Raw genomic sequence first — 16,159 nt, 5'->3', positions numbered from 1 at the left:
TGACAACTCACGGCTGTGGCACCTCCTGCTGGTTGTCCCGAGAATTAGCTCTCTTCAGCCAGGAGCACCCTCTGCTGGTCGGTGTCTCGCCTGCCGCTGGCCCTGTGCCCCTCCTGGACCCCGGTGCCCTTCTAGATTAGGGTTCTGCCCCCTAGCAGTGCCCCCTCAGTCTGGGTATCCCCTCCCCGAGAAACCCTCCTCAACCCCCATCCCTCCCTTGTCTCAGTGGCTACTGTAAGTCATCATCTGGCCCCCGCTCCCTGGGGCGGACTGCAGTCAGTACCACTCATCATTGGCAAGGGGGGTCGAACCACCTGCCTCTGTCTAGGTCTGGGCTGCTCCTCTGCAGCCTTAGTACCCTTTCGTGGGCCTTTCCTTTGGCCTGCAGCCTGGGACTCTACTAGGCTGGAGCTCCCCAGCTCCTTCTGCCCTTCCCCAGCACTAGGTACCCACCTTAGCTTCCCAGGCAGCCAGGTCCTCCTCTCTCCATGTAGCTAGAGAGAGTCTCCCTCAGCTCCTGGCTAATAGCCTTCTCATAGGGCCAGCTGTGGCCTGATTGGGGCATGGCTCCACCTGTGGCTACTTCCCCTGATCTGCTTAGCTTTCCTCCAGCTACAGCCCTCTTACAGCTGTTTTAAGCCCTTCGAAGCATGGTGGGGTGATCACCCTGCCACAGCTGGCGAGAGGGGAAGTACCGCCACTTAGAGGCACCAAGGGGGAGTGGTGTTTAGCTTTCCCAGATTACTGAGTGGGGACTCAAGCCAGTTCTATTGTCTTTTGTTAAGAGAAACCCTGTGATACTGAACCCAGCCCTTGTTGCTGTCGACTCCACCTGGCAGAAGGGTTGCACTAATCTCTAGCTTCATGAGAATAACATGATTGTGTTCCCTACATTTGCAGCTCCATACCTGTCAGCGACGACCCCAGGGAAGCATGTTCTCTGGTTCTCATCCACTCTGGAATCATTCTGTAAAATAAACCTCGGTTGCTCCTTGTAAGCACGAATCACGCTGCTCCCTTGGAACGTCTCTGAAATGTGGGAATAGACGGGCGAGCGACTCGCAGCTTCCAGGCGTCTCAGCTGGCGGGAGGTGGCAACGTAGAAGTTCTGAGACAGAGGGAAATGGAAAGGATATGTGATTACCAGTATGTTTCCCCCACTAGGCTAATTCATCAGGCGAACTGATCATGTTCAGAAAATTAGAAATGATGCAAAAATACAGCAGTGCACATTAACCTGATGTTACAAAACCTAATGTGCGGGCAGCATGTGTTTATTGGGCGAGATAACGTGCCTTTAAGAGGCACGGCGTAGAACTTGTAGCCTGGGAGACTGGGGTATAAGGAGGCCTTTGTGTCCTTGGGGGCACTGTCTAAGTTCTGGCAGCCTCTCCAGGTTGCCCTATGGGTTGCAGCATTACCTGGAATCTCCACAGTGCTGCATGCTGCAGTCCCATCCCCCTGGCATGCCCCCTGTCATAAATATAAAGGGAAGGGTAAACCCCTTTGAAATCCCTCCTGGCCAGGGGAAAGCTCCTCTCACCTGTAAAGGGTTAAGAAGCTAAAGGTAACCTCGCTGGCACCTGACCAAAATGACCAATGAGGAGACAAGATACTTTCAAAAGCTGGGAGGAGGGAGAGAAACAAAGGGTCTGTGTCTGTCTGTATGCTGCGCTTGCCAGGGACAGAACAGGAATGGAGTCTTAGAACTTTTAGTAAGTAATCTAGCTAGGTATGTGTTAGATTATGATTTCTTTAAATGGCTGAGAAAAGAATTGTGCTGAATAGAATAACTATTTCTGTCTGTGTATCTTTTTTGTAACTTAAGGTTTTGCCTAGAGGGGTTCTCTATGTTTTTGAATCTAATTACCCTGTAAGATATATACCATCCTGATTTTACAGGGGGGATTTCTTTATTTCTATTTACTTCTATTTTTTATTAAAAGTCTTCTTGTAAAACACTGAATGCTTTTTCATTGTTCTCAGATCCAAGGGTTTGGGTTTGTGGTCACCTATGCAAATTGGTGAGGCTTTTTATCCAACATTTCCCAGGAAAGGGGGGGTGCAAGTGTTGGGAGGATTGTTCATTGTTCTTAAGATCCAAGGGTCTGGGTCTGTAGTCACCTAGACAAATTGGTGAGGCTTTTTACCAAACCTTGTCCAGGAAGTGGGGTGCAAGGTTTTGGGAAGTATTTTGGGGGGAAGGACGCGTCCAAACAGCTCTTCCCCAGTAACCAGTATTAGTTTGGTGGTGGTAGCGGCCTGTCCAAGGTGTAATATTTTGTACCTTGGGGAAGTTTTGACCTAAGCTGGTAAAGATAAGCTTAGGAGGTTTTTCATGCAGGTCCCCACATCTGTACCCTAGAGTTCAGAGTGGGGGAGGAACCTTGACATGGTGGCACAGCGGTGGGATTAACCTGAAATCATTTTGAGATCCAGTTGAGATTTTTTGAACTAGAAATACAGATTTTAAAAAGGAATTTTTAGGAAGTCCAGAAGGCAGCTTTGAAACTGAAAGCAGCTTGGTTTCTCTCTGCTTTGTGGCCAAGCAGAGACAAAAGGGGATTATCTTGTGAATTGCAGGTTTTCTTTGCCTGGAGGCAGGGTACTTAACTCCTGCAGGGAAATTCACAGTCTTCCAACCCAGAGGTTTTTTTTTTTTCTTTTCTTCCTAAAAGTAAATAGGGGGTGTGTGCTCTACCCATTTGCCTGGAGACAAAAGTGGCAAGGTTTTTTTTAGGATTTTGATTTTTTTTTTTGTTTTACAAGGAGCACAGGTTTGAAAAGAAATTTTTTTTTCTTCTTTGGGCTGGGTAAGCAGGTTTCCAAGTAGTTGGAGGTTTTTTGCTTTAATTTGGGCCCAGAGCAGAGACAAGGGAATTGTCTTTTTCTGTAGGCTGACAATCACTATCAGAGAATAGGTATTCTATTCCAGCACAGCAAAATTTTACAGCCAAGTTTTGTTTGTTTATTTCTAAACCTCGGGTGTAAAGTTAGTTAAAAACAGAGAGGTTAGAATGGCCAAATCCTCAGCTCGACTACAGCTGGAATTAGCCAAATTGCAGGCTGAGGAAAAACAAAGGGAACATGAAAGACAGATAGAACTCATGCGGCTGAAGGAGGAGGAGAAGGAAAAAGAGAGGAAGCATGTGGAGGAGATGGAGAGGATAAAGGCCCAGCAGAATATACCAACAAACCCTAGCAATCCTTCTCCAGGTACCACTTCCCATCCCAGAAAGTTCCCCACCTACAAGGCAGGTGATGATACTGAGGCCTTCTTAGAAAACTTCGAAAGGGCCTGCCTTGGGTACAACATCTCTACTGACCAATACATGGTAGAGCTGAGGCCGCAGCTCAGTGGACCCTTAGCTGAGGTGGCAGCTGAAATGCCTAAAGAACACATGAACAAGTATGAACTGTTTAAATCCAAGGCGAGAGTCAGAATGGGGATAACACCCGAGCAGTCTCGTCGGAGGTTCAGAGCCCTAAGGTGGAAACCAGACATGTCATTTACCCGACATGCCTACCACATTGTAAAACATTGGGATGCCTGGATATCAGGAGCAAGTGTTGAATCTCCAGTAAATTTGCCCTTCCTAATGCAAATGGAACAATTCTTAGAGGGTGTTCCTGAGGAAATAGAAAGATACATCCTAGATGGGAAACCCAAAACTGTAATTGAGGCAGGAGAGATTGGAGCCAGATGGGTGGAGGTGGCAGAGAAGAAGAAAACTGGTCGCAGTTGGAGCGGAGACCAGAAGGGACCACCCCAGACCACACCCTATTACCGGGGGCCGCCCAAAGCCCCACCTACCTCCCAAAGAACCCTCCAGACCCCTTATCGTCCCACCACCCCGTTCTCCAGCAACCCTCCTCGCCCCAGTGACCCGTCAGCTGGACGATGTTTTAAGTGTAACGAGCTGGGGCATGTAAAGGCCAACTGCCCCAAGAACCCCAACAGATTACAGTTCATTGCACCGGAATCACACCAGAGGTCCACAGGCCCAGATACCTCCCAGATACCCTTGGAGCGGAGGGAAACTGTGAGTGTGGGTGGGAAGAAGGTCACCGCGTGGAGGGACACCGGAGCACAAGTGTCAGCTATCCATGCTTCCTTAGTGGACCCCAATTTAATCAACCCAGAGATCCAAGTGACGATTCAAGTCCAACTCTTTCAATTTGCCTACAGCCAAGTTGCCTGTCCAGTACAAGGGCTGGTCAGGAATGTGGACTTTTGCAGTCTATGATGATTATCCCATCCCCATGCTGTTGGGGGAAGACTTGGCCAATCATGTGAAGCAGGCCAAGAGGGTGGGAATGGTCACCCGCAACCAGGCTAAACAAGCCGTGAGGCCTAGCTCTGTTCCGGAAACTTCTATCAGGACCCAGTCAGAGGTGATGGACCTGGACCCCAGGCCAATGTCTGCAACAGCAGTAGTGGATCCAGTCCCAGAGACCCAGACGGAACCAGTCCCAGAACCGGAACCAGCCAAACAACCAACACCAGACCCCGTGTCAGCACTGAATCCAGTACTTGCAACCTCAACACCAGAGGGCCCCACCGAACCTGAACTGGCAGCAGCCGATAACCCTACACAAGAGGCTCAGCCGGAGCCTGAATCCCAACATAGTGCACCAGCGGAGAGCGGTTCACAGTCAACAGAAACAGCTCCATCCCCTATATCGCTTCCAGAGGGACCAAGCCTAGGTCCACAATCCCATGAGGAACTGATGTCTCCAGCATCAAGGGAACAGTTCCAGACCGAACAGGAAGCAGATGAAAGCCTCCAGAGAGCTTGGACGGCGGCACGGAGCAACCCACCGCCTCTCAGCTCTTCTAATCGATCCAGAGAATTAAAGGTTTGTCAGTTTACAGCCCAGGGAGGAGACGACGCTGAGTGGCCTGAAGGTGTCTACTACGAAGGGAAATGTGCTGGTGGTGTGGAAGAGGTGAACCTCTCCATGACCCTTGGGCGTATGCAGCGACAGCAGATCCAGGAGCTGTGCACTAGCTACGCGCCAACGTTCTCAGCCACCCCAGGACTGACTGAACGGGCATACCACTCCATTGACACAGGTAATGCTCACCCAATTAGGGTCCAACCTTACCGGGTGTCTCCTCAAGCTAAAACTGCTATAGAACGGGAGATCCAGGATATGTTACAGATGGGTGTAATCCGCCCCTCTGAAAGTGCATGGGCATCTCCAGTGGTTCTAGTTCCCAAACCAGATGGGGAAATACATTTTTGCGTGGACTACCGTAAGCTAAATGCTGTAACTCGCCCAGACAACTATCCCATGCCACGCACAGATGAACTATTAGAGAAACTGGGAAGGGCCCAGTTCATCTCTACCTTGGACTTAACCAAGGGGTACTGGCAGGTACCGCTAGATGAATCTGCCAAGGAAAGGTCAGCCTTCATCACACATCTCGGGCTGTATGAATTTAATGTACTCCCTTTCGGGCTGCGAAATGCACCCGCCACTTTCCAAAGACTTGTAGATGGTCTCCTAGCGGGATTAGGAGAATATGCAGTCGCCTACCTTGACGATGTGGCCATATTTTCGGATTCCTGGGCAGACCACCTGGAACATCTACAAAAAGTCCTTGAGCGCATAAGGGAGGCAGGACTAACTGTTAAGGCTAAGAAGTGTCAAATAGGCCTAAACAGAGTGACTTACCTTGGACACCAGGTGGGTCAAGGAACTATCAGCCCCTACAGGCCAAAGTGGATGCTATCCAAAAGTGGCCTGTCCCAAAGTCAAAGAAACAGGTTCAATCCTTCTTAGGCTTGGCCGGTTATTACAGACGATTTGTACCGCACTACAGCCAAATCGCTGCCCCACTGACAGACCTAACCAAAAAGAAACAGCCAAATGCTGTTCAGTGGACCGGAAAGTGTCAGAAGGCCTTTAACAAGCTTAAAGCGACACTCATGTCTGACTCTGTACTAAGGGCCCCAGACTTTGACAAACCGTTCCTAGTAACCACAGATGCATCCGAGCGTGGTGTGGGAGCAGTTTTAATGCAGAAAGGACCTGATCAAGAATTCCACCCTGTAGTGTTTCTCAGCAAAAAACTGTCTGAGAGGGAAAGCAACTGGTCAGTCACTGAAAAAGAATGTTATGCCATTGTCTACGCTCTGGAAAAGCTACGCCCATATGTTTGGGGACGGCGTTTCCACCTGCAAACCGACCATGCTGCACTAAAGTGGCTTCACACTGTCAAAGAAACTAACAAAAAACTTCTTCGGTGGAGTTTAGCTCTCCAAGATTTTGATTTCGACATCCAACACATCTCAGGAGCTTCTAACAAAGTGGCTGATGCACTCTCCCGTGAAAGTTTCCCAGAGTCAACTGGTTAAAATCGTCCTTGAGATGTGGAAAATATTGTTAGTCTTTATGTACTTGGTAGTATATTTAGAGATGCATGTGTCTTATTAACTCTGTTTTCCTAGAGCTCCAGGAAGAAATCCCAGCCAGTGTTTCACCCTAGCTGAGATTTGGGGGGCGTGTCATAAATATAAAGGGAAGGGTAAACCCCTTTGAAATCCCTCCTGGCCAGGGGAAAGCTCCTCTCACCTGTAAAGGGTTAAGAAGCTAAAGGTAACCTCGCTGGCACCTGACCAAAATGACCAATGAGGAGACAAGATACTTTCAAAAGCTGGGAGGAGGGAGAGAAACAAAGGGTCTGTGTCTGTCTGTGTCTGTCTGTATGCTGCGCTTGCCAGGGACAGAACAGGAATGGAGTCTTAGAACTTTTAGTAAGTAATCTAGCTAGGTATGTGTTAGATTATGATTTCTTTAAATGGCTGAGAAAAGAATTGTGCTGAATAGAATAACTATTTCTGTCTGTGTATCTTTTTTGTAACTTAAGGTTTTGCCTAGAGGGGTTCTCTATGTTTTTGAATCTAATTACCCTGTAAGATATATACCATCCTGATTTTACAGGGGGGATTTCTTTATTTCTATTTACTTCTATTTTTTATTAAAAGTCTTCTTGTAAAACACTGAATGCTTTTTCATTGTTCTCAGATCCAAGGGTTTGGGTTTGTGGTCACCTATGCAAATTGGTGAGGCTTTTTATCCAACATTTCCCAGGAAAGGGGGGGTGCAAGTGTTGGGAGGATTGTTCATTGTTCTTAAGATCCAAGGGTCTGGGTCTGTAGTCACCTAGACAAATTGGTGAGGCTTTTTACCAAACCTTGTCCAGGAAGTGGGGTGCAAGGTTTTGGGAAGTATTTTGGGGGGAAGGACGCGTCCAAACAGCTCTTCCCCAGTAACCAGTATTAGTTTGGTGGTGGTAGCGGCCTGTCCAAGGTGTAATATTTTGTACCTTGGGGAAGTTTTGACCTAAGCTGGTAAAGATAAGCTTAGGAGGTTTTTCATGCAGGTCCCCACATCTGTACCCTAGAGTTCAGAGTGGGGGAGGAACCTTGACACCCCCTATGCCAGGATTTGTGAGAGAGTCCTCGGAGAGCAGCTGTAGGGCTGTGCTCCACATACCTGCATTGGGGCAATCTCTGGGTCCTAAAAGCCCTGGTTCTGGCTGTTTTAAGCGGGAGCAGGGGGTCAGGATCTCACCCATCATTTCTATACTTCCTCCATTTTAAAATCTCTCCTGATCTCTTAAACTTTGCCTCTAGTTCAAGACTGTAGATTGGTTCTCCTAAGCTGTAGGTTGCTATTCACCCAGTGCAACAGACTATGCCCGAGAGCAGGGTGTCTTGCTGCAAACTGAGTGTACCAGGTCAACAAGAGCTCTCCAGAAAGAATAGTCTGTTGAAGTGCTGCATGGCGCTGTGACGGGGCAGGAAATAATCTGGCCCATTTCATTATGTCCTGTGTAACTGGTACACCGATAGCAGAATACCATGGTGTGAATGGAACTGCAGGGTGGTACTGACTGCTTCAATCCCATCCTTCCCTGCTCAGGTGGGATTTCTTGATGAATCCCTTGTTGTTTACCTGCCTTAGTCATTAAAGTAGCAAAGCAGACTGATCTTAATTTACTTGTTACAGAAAAAGTACTCAAGATTTTTGATATTCCCCCAACGAACCCCCTCCTCTGCCCCCAGTCCTCCCTGGCAAAGTTACGACATTTCAGAGAACCAGACTGGGAGAATAAATGGGTGCATTGAAAAGCAGCTGCCTCTCTGACACACCTTTTATGTTAAAGGTGGCACGGGAAGACTGAAGAAGAGGAAAAACACTTTGGGCCTTAGTCTGATCTCCTTTACACTGATGTCAATCAGGAATCTCCACCATGTTCCATCATGATATCTCAGGCCTTCTAGTAAGGCTTTGGAGACCGATACTGAGAGCCTGGATTCTGTGGGAAGACTCTCTTCCTAAGATTAGTGACTGGTAGTTTTGGTTCTGGCATGAAATCAGAGGTGAAAAAACACTGACTGAAAATTTCAGCCCCTCAGAACAGTCTTGGTCTGGTTCAATGGGAGCAGGTTCCTGCAGGAAAGGGTGTAGGTGGTTTAGATCAGCCATGTATCTCAAAATCCTACCTGGAACACGGCATACAGCACTGTCAGTGGAATTATTGCCACCACCGCTATTGGCGTGGCCACTAGAACAACTATGTAGATCTCCAGTAAACTGAACAAGAATCCCAGCAGGGACTTCAGTTTATCGGGGATAATGGAATCAATGGCATCGGTTTCTTTGGAGAATCGGTTCAGCAAGTTTCCGATGGGCGTCTGCTCAAAGAACATCATTGGGGATCTGGCAACGTTCTCCAGTAACTGCTGAAAGAGCTTGTGTGATGCAATCACTCCTCCTAGCAGGACGGCTGCAGTTGATCCGAATTTGCCAATGGCTGCAATGGAAGGGAAGGGAAGTCACACAACCTGGACTCTGATTTCTCACCTGAAAGCACGTTAAGGGGAGTTTTTTTTGAATGTGACTTTGGTGCTGGTGAAAGGTGCTGGTCTATTATTATTGCTATTTTTTTATTTATATTGAGTTGGTGTCTCGGAGCCCCAGTCATGAACCAGGAGCTCATTGTGTTTGGCAGTGTGCAAACACAGAACAAACACACAATCCCTGCACCAAGGGGTTTACAGTCTAACAGTCACTCCAGAGCCCAAGGGCTTGTGTCTGCAGAATAGCTATAAAATGGGCATCAGCACGTGTAAATTTGATTGAACAGTTAGTTCTGTCTCCTACCAAACAGCCCTGAAGATAGATAGCCCTATGTTCTCCAGTGAATGGTGCACATAACTGGGATTATGCTGAATTAAATTAACTCTCTTGAGTTGGGTAGACTCCCATGTATCCAGTTACAGATTCACTATTACAGCAGGAACAGTGCTATAGTTAAGGTTGCCTAACAGCTTCTATTCTAATCCCCTGTTTTAACTAGTTCAAAACTCTCATCACTTGGGCTTACATTTTTCAGATTTTGTTTCTGCCCTAAACTGATTTTTTGTTGTTGAAAGTTTCAGCAAAACATTTTAGCTATATTTCATTAGGAGAAGAATTAAACAATGTACACATTTCAAATAATACAAATTTTTGCAGCCTTTTTCTAACAACTTTTTAGATCCAAAAGGCCTAGGGCTGTAAAAAGATTAAATCTGGCCCTCATTGAGAAATGAGATTTTAATTTGGCTAAGTTATGATTTGAGTGAAGAGAGGATGGGAAGGGAGTAAGAGGAGGGGAGGGGAGATAAAGGGGGAGTAGTGAATGAAATTGGGAGAGATGGAAAAGTGAAACTGACATCATAGTCTCCCCCAACATGTGAATTTTTCATGGGTACCGGATCATACAGTTCTGACAAAGAGAGGCAGGCTGGCTAAAGATGGGGGAACCACCCATCATGCTCAGTTGCAATGCACACTAGAGAGAAGAACTCAGTGCACACACAAGCAAGCCAGAGTTTTATGCAGTGACACTGGGAATATTGTTCAGATACCGTTACAAAAAAAAAAAACCATCAAAAAAATCAGCTCACATTGTGCAAATGTGTGTCAGAACCTGTTTTTTTAGGTTCTGTGCCAAGCCTTTTCATTTGTTGCCAAAAGCCCAGCAGACTAGCACCTCTAGGACATGCCTAAGTTTGTATGATGGGAAAATTTCCTGGGAATGGGAAAGAGGGAGGCAAATGATATGCAGAAGAATTAGGTGACCAGGTCAAGCAAACCTTGAAGGACTCCAAGAACACCGAAGACTCCAACTCGCAGCTCTGTGTGCTGCTGCGTTCTGTTATGAACAGGGTCATCTGCCCACATGCTGAGCCAGTAACCATGACAAAATGAGGCAGCTTGCTGACACGTGAACAAGAGCACAATGTACAAACAGATCAGAGGCCCTGTGGTCCTCAGGTAGTCCAGATAAATGGAAATATTGACCTGGAGTGAAGCAATCAAAAAGAAGGAGGGAAGGAAGAGTCAGGCTTATTAAGCGGTCTGTTCCTAAGCGAAGGAATGCTGTATGGTGTATGTTCTCTGTTACGCATCGCATACCATGACAGCCTAATTAATCTTTGTCCTATCAATGCAGGATGAATAATTTGAAGGCATATTGACCAAGCTCAAGGCTTTAACCAAGGTATGCAAACAATGCACAAATGCTTAGTGGGCTGAAAGTATCATTATTTGCAGTAACGAATGTTACTATCTCTTTGAGCCATATTATGATCCACTTTATTCCCATTTGTGAGTGATTATTTGACAAGACCCATTAACTACTCATGTGAGTAACTGATCACCAGCAGGAGTGCAGGGATTGCCATCTGGCCCTTAAGGTGAAAGCAACATCTTTTGAATGTGCTTCCCTCGGACACGACTCTCCTTAAACACAACTCCATCCCCCTTTGGTACTTAGACCTCCCATTTGCCTCTGTTCTCTGTAACTGGGTTTAAACCTTTGACCCTGACTATTCTTTCCCCTCCCACATCTTCTAAGTCTCCTCCTCATCACCCCCCCATAGCCCGCATATACCGTCCTCTGGATTCCATTTCTGCTGAAATCTTCATCCATGCTTGCATCTTCTCACCTGGGTTTTGACCTCTACAAGACCCATCTCTACCTTCACCCGCAGCCATGGAAGAGCAACATCATCACTTCTAACCATACATTTCAGGACATGGTTCAACTGCCCTCCATGAACCTTATCTGACCTTATGAGTCTCCTGTCACTTGCCTCACCACTTCCCCCCGGTTGACTCAAAAGACTTTCCCTCTGCAGCACAAGCCACTTGAAACAGCCTTGTATCTCTCCACCCATCATAATGGAAAGACTTTCCTCCTCATCTCTACAATTTTCTCTCCCTCTCTTGCTGTTTTATTCTAATTTTCTAGATACACTTTAGCTCTATAAAGCATTTTTGGGGATACGGCTTGTATGAAAGATGCTACACAAAACAGAATTGAATAGGACCAGACCTTCAACTGGTGCAAATTGGTGTCACTCTGACTTGCATGGTGTTATGCTGACTTATACCAGATAAGGATCCTAGTATAAGTTCCTGTTGCAGTGACAGGTTTATTGTACATTTCATTACTCTAACAAGAAATTGCTGCAGTTACCCTGCTGGTTTGAACTTTCTCCCCTTCTGTTAATCTTCCTACATCTTTTGGGGCTGCAGCAGCTGTGCAGTCTTGATTTATGGCTTGGGCTCCATCTCTCATAATAGAAGATCTGTCAATTTATAAAAGCAAAACAAACACCATTATTTTTTATCCCAGACCATGAAGTTTTTAAGCCTTACTTAGAGGGCTGTGGTTTCTCTGGTTCACGGAATTACTCAGAGCATTCCTTGCATTCAGGGCACACCTCCAGCAGTGTGAATCCGGAACAGATTGGTGATGAACAAAACTTCTTAGCATCCAACTGTGGATTGGATTAAATGTTTGGTCTCGGTCTGTTTCCCAGTGGACAGATGTTCACATTCCCCAAACTCGCAGCTACTGTGGAGTCTCAGCAGAGAGGCCAAGGATTAAATGGGTACAGAGACTGAATACTCTCTCACGCAGGGAGGTGGCACATTGCATACAGAGAAGCTTGCAGTGCTGCTGCCAGTGCTTTTACTGTTCTGAGGATAATCTACGAGACTTCAGCCTTTAATGCTGTCAATCCAGCACCATCCAAAAGCAATGAAGATTTAGTTAACTATGTGATGCACCACATAAGTGAGGGCTAATGACCTTGGCGAATCAAATATTTCAGCAAACTTTACTAATAACAAGTATCGGGGGGTAGCCGTGTTAGTCTGTAAGTCTATCTTCAACTTATCCTAGAAAATGATCCCTCGCTCTATCTTTACTAATAACAGTTCACTTGTTAATGGGGTCTGAACCTGCCTCCTACCGGAGCTGTCTGTCAGTTACTGTGACTGACAACCCACTATGGCTTCAGTCAAAAATGTGTACTCCTTGTTTACCTTGCCATCTCTTACCTCCCTTTAACAGCTGCTAGTTGATCTGTGGTTTTAATACTAGAGGAGTGACTCTACCAACCTCATGGTATGGAAGTGCCCATCATCTGAACTCTGGGGAGGAAACTTACAGCTCCCCTTGGGAAGTATATAGAGAAAATATTATTAAAAGTGCTCAGGTGGTGGTGCCTGTTCACAGCCATGCATTCCATCCATGTGCACATCCTATTCATTTACAGCCTGGTCCAAACTCCACTGAACTCAGAAGGAATCTTTCCATCGACTTGAAGGGGCTTTGGAGCAGGCGCTTGCTTTGGTGTCTGAGGCACGTCTACACTCACCTGCAGAGTTTTCCTGGGGACACAGCATTTCTGGCAGCGATGATGTCCTTGGTGCTTCCTGCGGCTGTGGAATAAATATTCTTGTAATACCTTTCATCCTCCTTTGTTCTGTTTAGCCTCTGAGAGAACGAGGGGGTCATTGGAAAGAACTCCCGATAAACGTAAGTGCAAAGCTGTAGTGATGGCGCAGGCATTAAGTAAGTCTGTGTTAATAGCATTATCCTTGCCTAATAAGATGGTAGCATTCATGCATTGTGCATAATTAGCCCCATTTAGTGGGATGCATCGCAGTATGGGATCTCATAGGAAAATGCCTGAGATTCCATGAATAGGAAAAAGCTAATGTTTGATTGGCTCTTCCTGATCTGCTCTTTCAGTTGCTCTTCCCCTGTGTGAACAGTAGTGGATCCCCACTGAGACAACTTTCATTAATCAGAAAACACATGAGAGTTATTCAGTTGGTGTACCTTGTAAATCACAGCCCTCTTTCTCTTCTGCATTGTTATATGAATGGAGAAAGTCTGCAAAAGCCCCGTTTCTCTGTAAAAGTTCTTGGTAGGAGCCAGTTTCGGAAATCTCTCCATCCACCATCAGAACAATATTGTCCACTTGGGGCAAAATGTTGATTGCATGAGTCACCAGAACACGAGTCTACTTTAAATAAATAAATACCAGTTATGATTGCTCCAGCCTTCTGCTGCCCTGCGCAGCCTCTCTTGTCTACGGAAGGGACTGCACAGGTGAGCGCCTCTGGCAGTGTGATTGATCTAGTCAGTTTCACCACTGATGTTACCACCAAGGCTGAACCTCTCAACTTGGATGACATTCCTCAGATTCTGTGTCAGATTTATTATCACTGACTTGAATGTCTTAGAGCCCAATTCATCCCTTCTGCAACTCCATTAACTTCAGTGAAGTTACACCTGGTATGAAGTTTCCCTTTGATTTGAAATTCCAAGGATATTTCCACACAACTGTATGTCAGTAAAGTCAGTAAAGATTTTTTTCAAAATAAGACTCGACCATGTCTCTCTTTCTAATATATAATCAAACTCTTTGCGAGTGCTGACTAAGTATAAAGTCAGTTCTATGTGTGTCTTTCTGAATTTCAATCTCATAATTACACTGACAGGCTGATAGATCTAATTGTGAATACAAATTTGACATTTGTAAGCACTGATTGCTTGTTTTAATATAGCTTTTAACTGAACTCTTACACTAACTGGACTAATAATCAGCACTTCCAGAATCCATTCTACTTACACATTAATGTTGGACTTTAATCTTGGTTTTGTCAGAATGCTCTTCTCCATATTTGTCCAATTAAAAAAGAGTGCAAACCAACAAAGCGCAGGCACTTAGAACTTACATACTAATGAAAGGTTTCAGAGTCGCAGCCGTGTTAGTCTGTATTCGCAAAAAGAAAAGGAGTACTTGTGCCACCTTAGAGACTAACCAATTTATTTGAGCATAAGCATCCGATGAAGTAAGTTGTAGCTCACGAAAGCTTATGCTTAAATAAATTGGTTAGTCTCTAAGGTGCCCCAAGTACTCCTTTTCTTTATACTAATGAAACAAAGTCCATGCCACAGCATAGATTGCAAAACTACCCTACAACCGACCAGTTCTCCACTCTACTGCACTGAGAGGTGATATTCAGATTGTTTCTGACAAGAATAAGGACTGCAAAGAGCATCCTTCAGAAAGCAGAAAGAGAAGAGAAACACTTAGAATAGATATTACGACAAAGTCTTTAACGCACAAGCAATCGGGCTGTGGGAGTGGTCAAGGTTCCATCGCTGTAGATATTCAACAAGGGCATAGAGCAAATAGATATGATCTAGTGATTATTCCTACCAAATGCAGGCATTGAAAGAGGCTGGATGACCAAAACCATTTTTTTTCATTTATTATTGATGGTGGGGGATATTAATTTGTTTACATACCCTGTCCTTCAGTAAGCCATTGGGTCCAATGACGTGTTCAAAAATATGCTGTCCAACCTCGGCATCCACAGCTGAAAGGGGGTCATCCAGCAGGTAAACCCCTGCCTTCTTGTACACCGCCCGAGCTAGGCTCACTCTTTGTTTCTGCCCTCCAGATATGTTTATCCCCTGTTGAAACATAATGATGTATTTCATATGCTCCAGTATGTGTTTTGACCCTTTTCACTATCTTACACTGAGACTTAACGAGTTTAATGGCACTTTCTACATTTCCTGTATGAAGTGCTGTCATTACTAAAGGCAGAATCAGTCAGCCCTGTGTGATCAATAAATGCAGCCATGCGAGAGGGGACCCTATAACAGCTTGGAGTTATTGATTTTGGCCTACGTTTTCAACCATTTCTCCAAGTTTGGGGTGCCTCAATTTTCAGGTGGCCAGTCTGACACCTTTAAATTAGAGCCTGGTTTTTCAGCAAGTGCTGAGCACCTGCCCTCTCCCTCAAGCTGGGCACCCACACTCACTAGGCACGCATGGAAAGCTTGGCGGGAGATAGTAACTGGTCAAATACCTTCTCTCCTATTTCACTTTTACTTCCTGCAGGGAACCTCTCCAGGTCTGGCTGCAGTGCACAAGCATCAATCACGCTGTTATACCAGCTTTCGTGCATCTCTTCTCCAAAGATGATATTCTCTTCCACGGAAGCATTTTGTATCCAATCTTGCTGGGGGACATAAGCTACTGTGCCCTATAAAATGGAAATGGGTGAAATCACTAATGCATTTCTCTCTTTCATAAGCAAAAAAAATATATGTTCGATAGAGCAGAAATATGGTGTTTTACGATCACCTCCCTAGATTTACCTTATTGCCATTGTGTAATGTAAAAATATGAGAGCCCAAGGACTAACAGTAAGTGGCTCTTACAGCGTGCTATTTCCCCATAGATCTCAAAGCACTTTGCAAAGTAAGGGAAGTGTCATTAGCCCCATTTTACAGATGGGAAAACTGAGACACAGAAAGGTGAAATGACTCACCCAAGCTGGCACAGAAGGTCAGTGCCAGAGCAGAGAATAGAACCCAGCCCCCCTAGTCCCAGGTCATTGTCTAAGTCACTGGAGGAAATTGACAGGCAAACTTGCAGCCAGCCCAGGGCTCCTTGCTCAGCTGCCCCTCCTCCCTCAAAGTTTGGCAGAAGACGGATTTTCACCAAATATCTGTAACTCCATGTGCAACCTTGTCAGCATGGTAACTGTTCATATGTGCTAACTGGAAGCAAACACTCAGGGAGAGCTTTACCTTAATAGCCACGTAGCCATCCAACTTCTGCAGCTCACCAAGTAACGCATACAGCAGGGAAGACTTTCCAGCTCCCACCTGGCCAACCACAGCAAGTAGGCAGCCTTGGGGAATGGTTAGATTTATCCTGCAAAGAGACCGCCCCGCATGTCCCCAAATTAGTACCTTTTCAGATGCAGCGTT

The 16,159-nt window shown here is 45.8% G+C and overlaps 1 protein-coding gene across 1 annotated transcript in view; it reads right to left on the bottom strand.

Moving 5' to 3' along the window:
* The window catches only part of ABCC6 (ATP binding cassette subfamily C member 6), a gene marked incomplete at its 5' end in the record, with an annotated part of 52,986 nt that overhangs the window by 10,248 nt on the left and 26,579 nt on the right, over window positions 1–16,159 (bottom strand). Inside the window, 9 exon segments of the mRNA XM_084641928.1 lie at window positions 909–1,108; window positions 8,520–8,830; window positions 10,158–10,365; window positions 11,546–11,657; window positions 12,735–12,798; window positions 13,202–13,385; window positions 14,681–14,848; window positions 15,250–15,426; window positions 15,977–16,103. Coding sequence (XP_084498054.1) covers window positions 909–1,108; window positions 8,520–8,830; window positions 10,158–10,365; window positions 11,546–11,657; window positions 12,735–12,798; window positions 13,202–13,385; window positions 14,681–14,848; window positions 15,250–15,426; window positions 15,977–16,103 — 1,551 coding nt within the window.

This window comes from Lepidochelys olivacea (assembly GCF_965140295.1).
Source record: "Lepidochelys olivacea isolate rLepOli2 genome assembly, chromosome: 10".
In the NCBI taxonomy this organism is placed as follows: Eukaryota; Metazoa; Chordata; order Testudines; family Cheloniidae; genus Lepidochelys; species Lepidochelys olivacea.
This window is presented reverse-complemented; position numbering and strand designations above follow the sequence as displayed.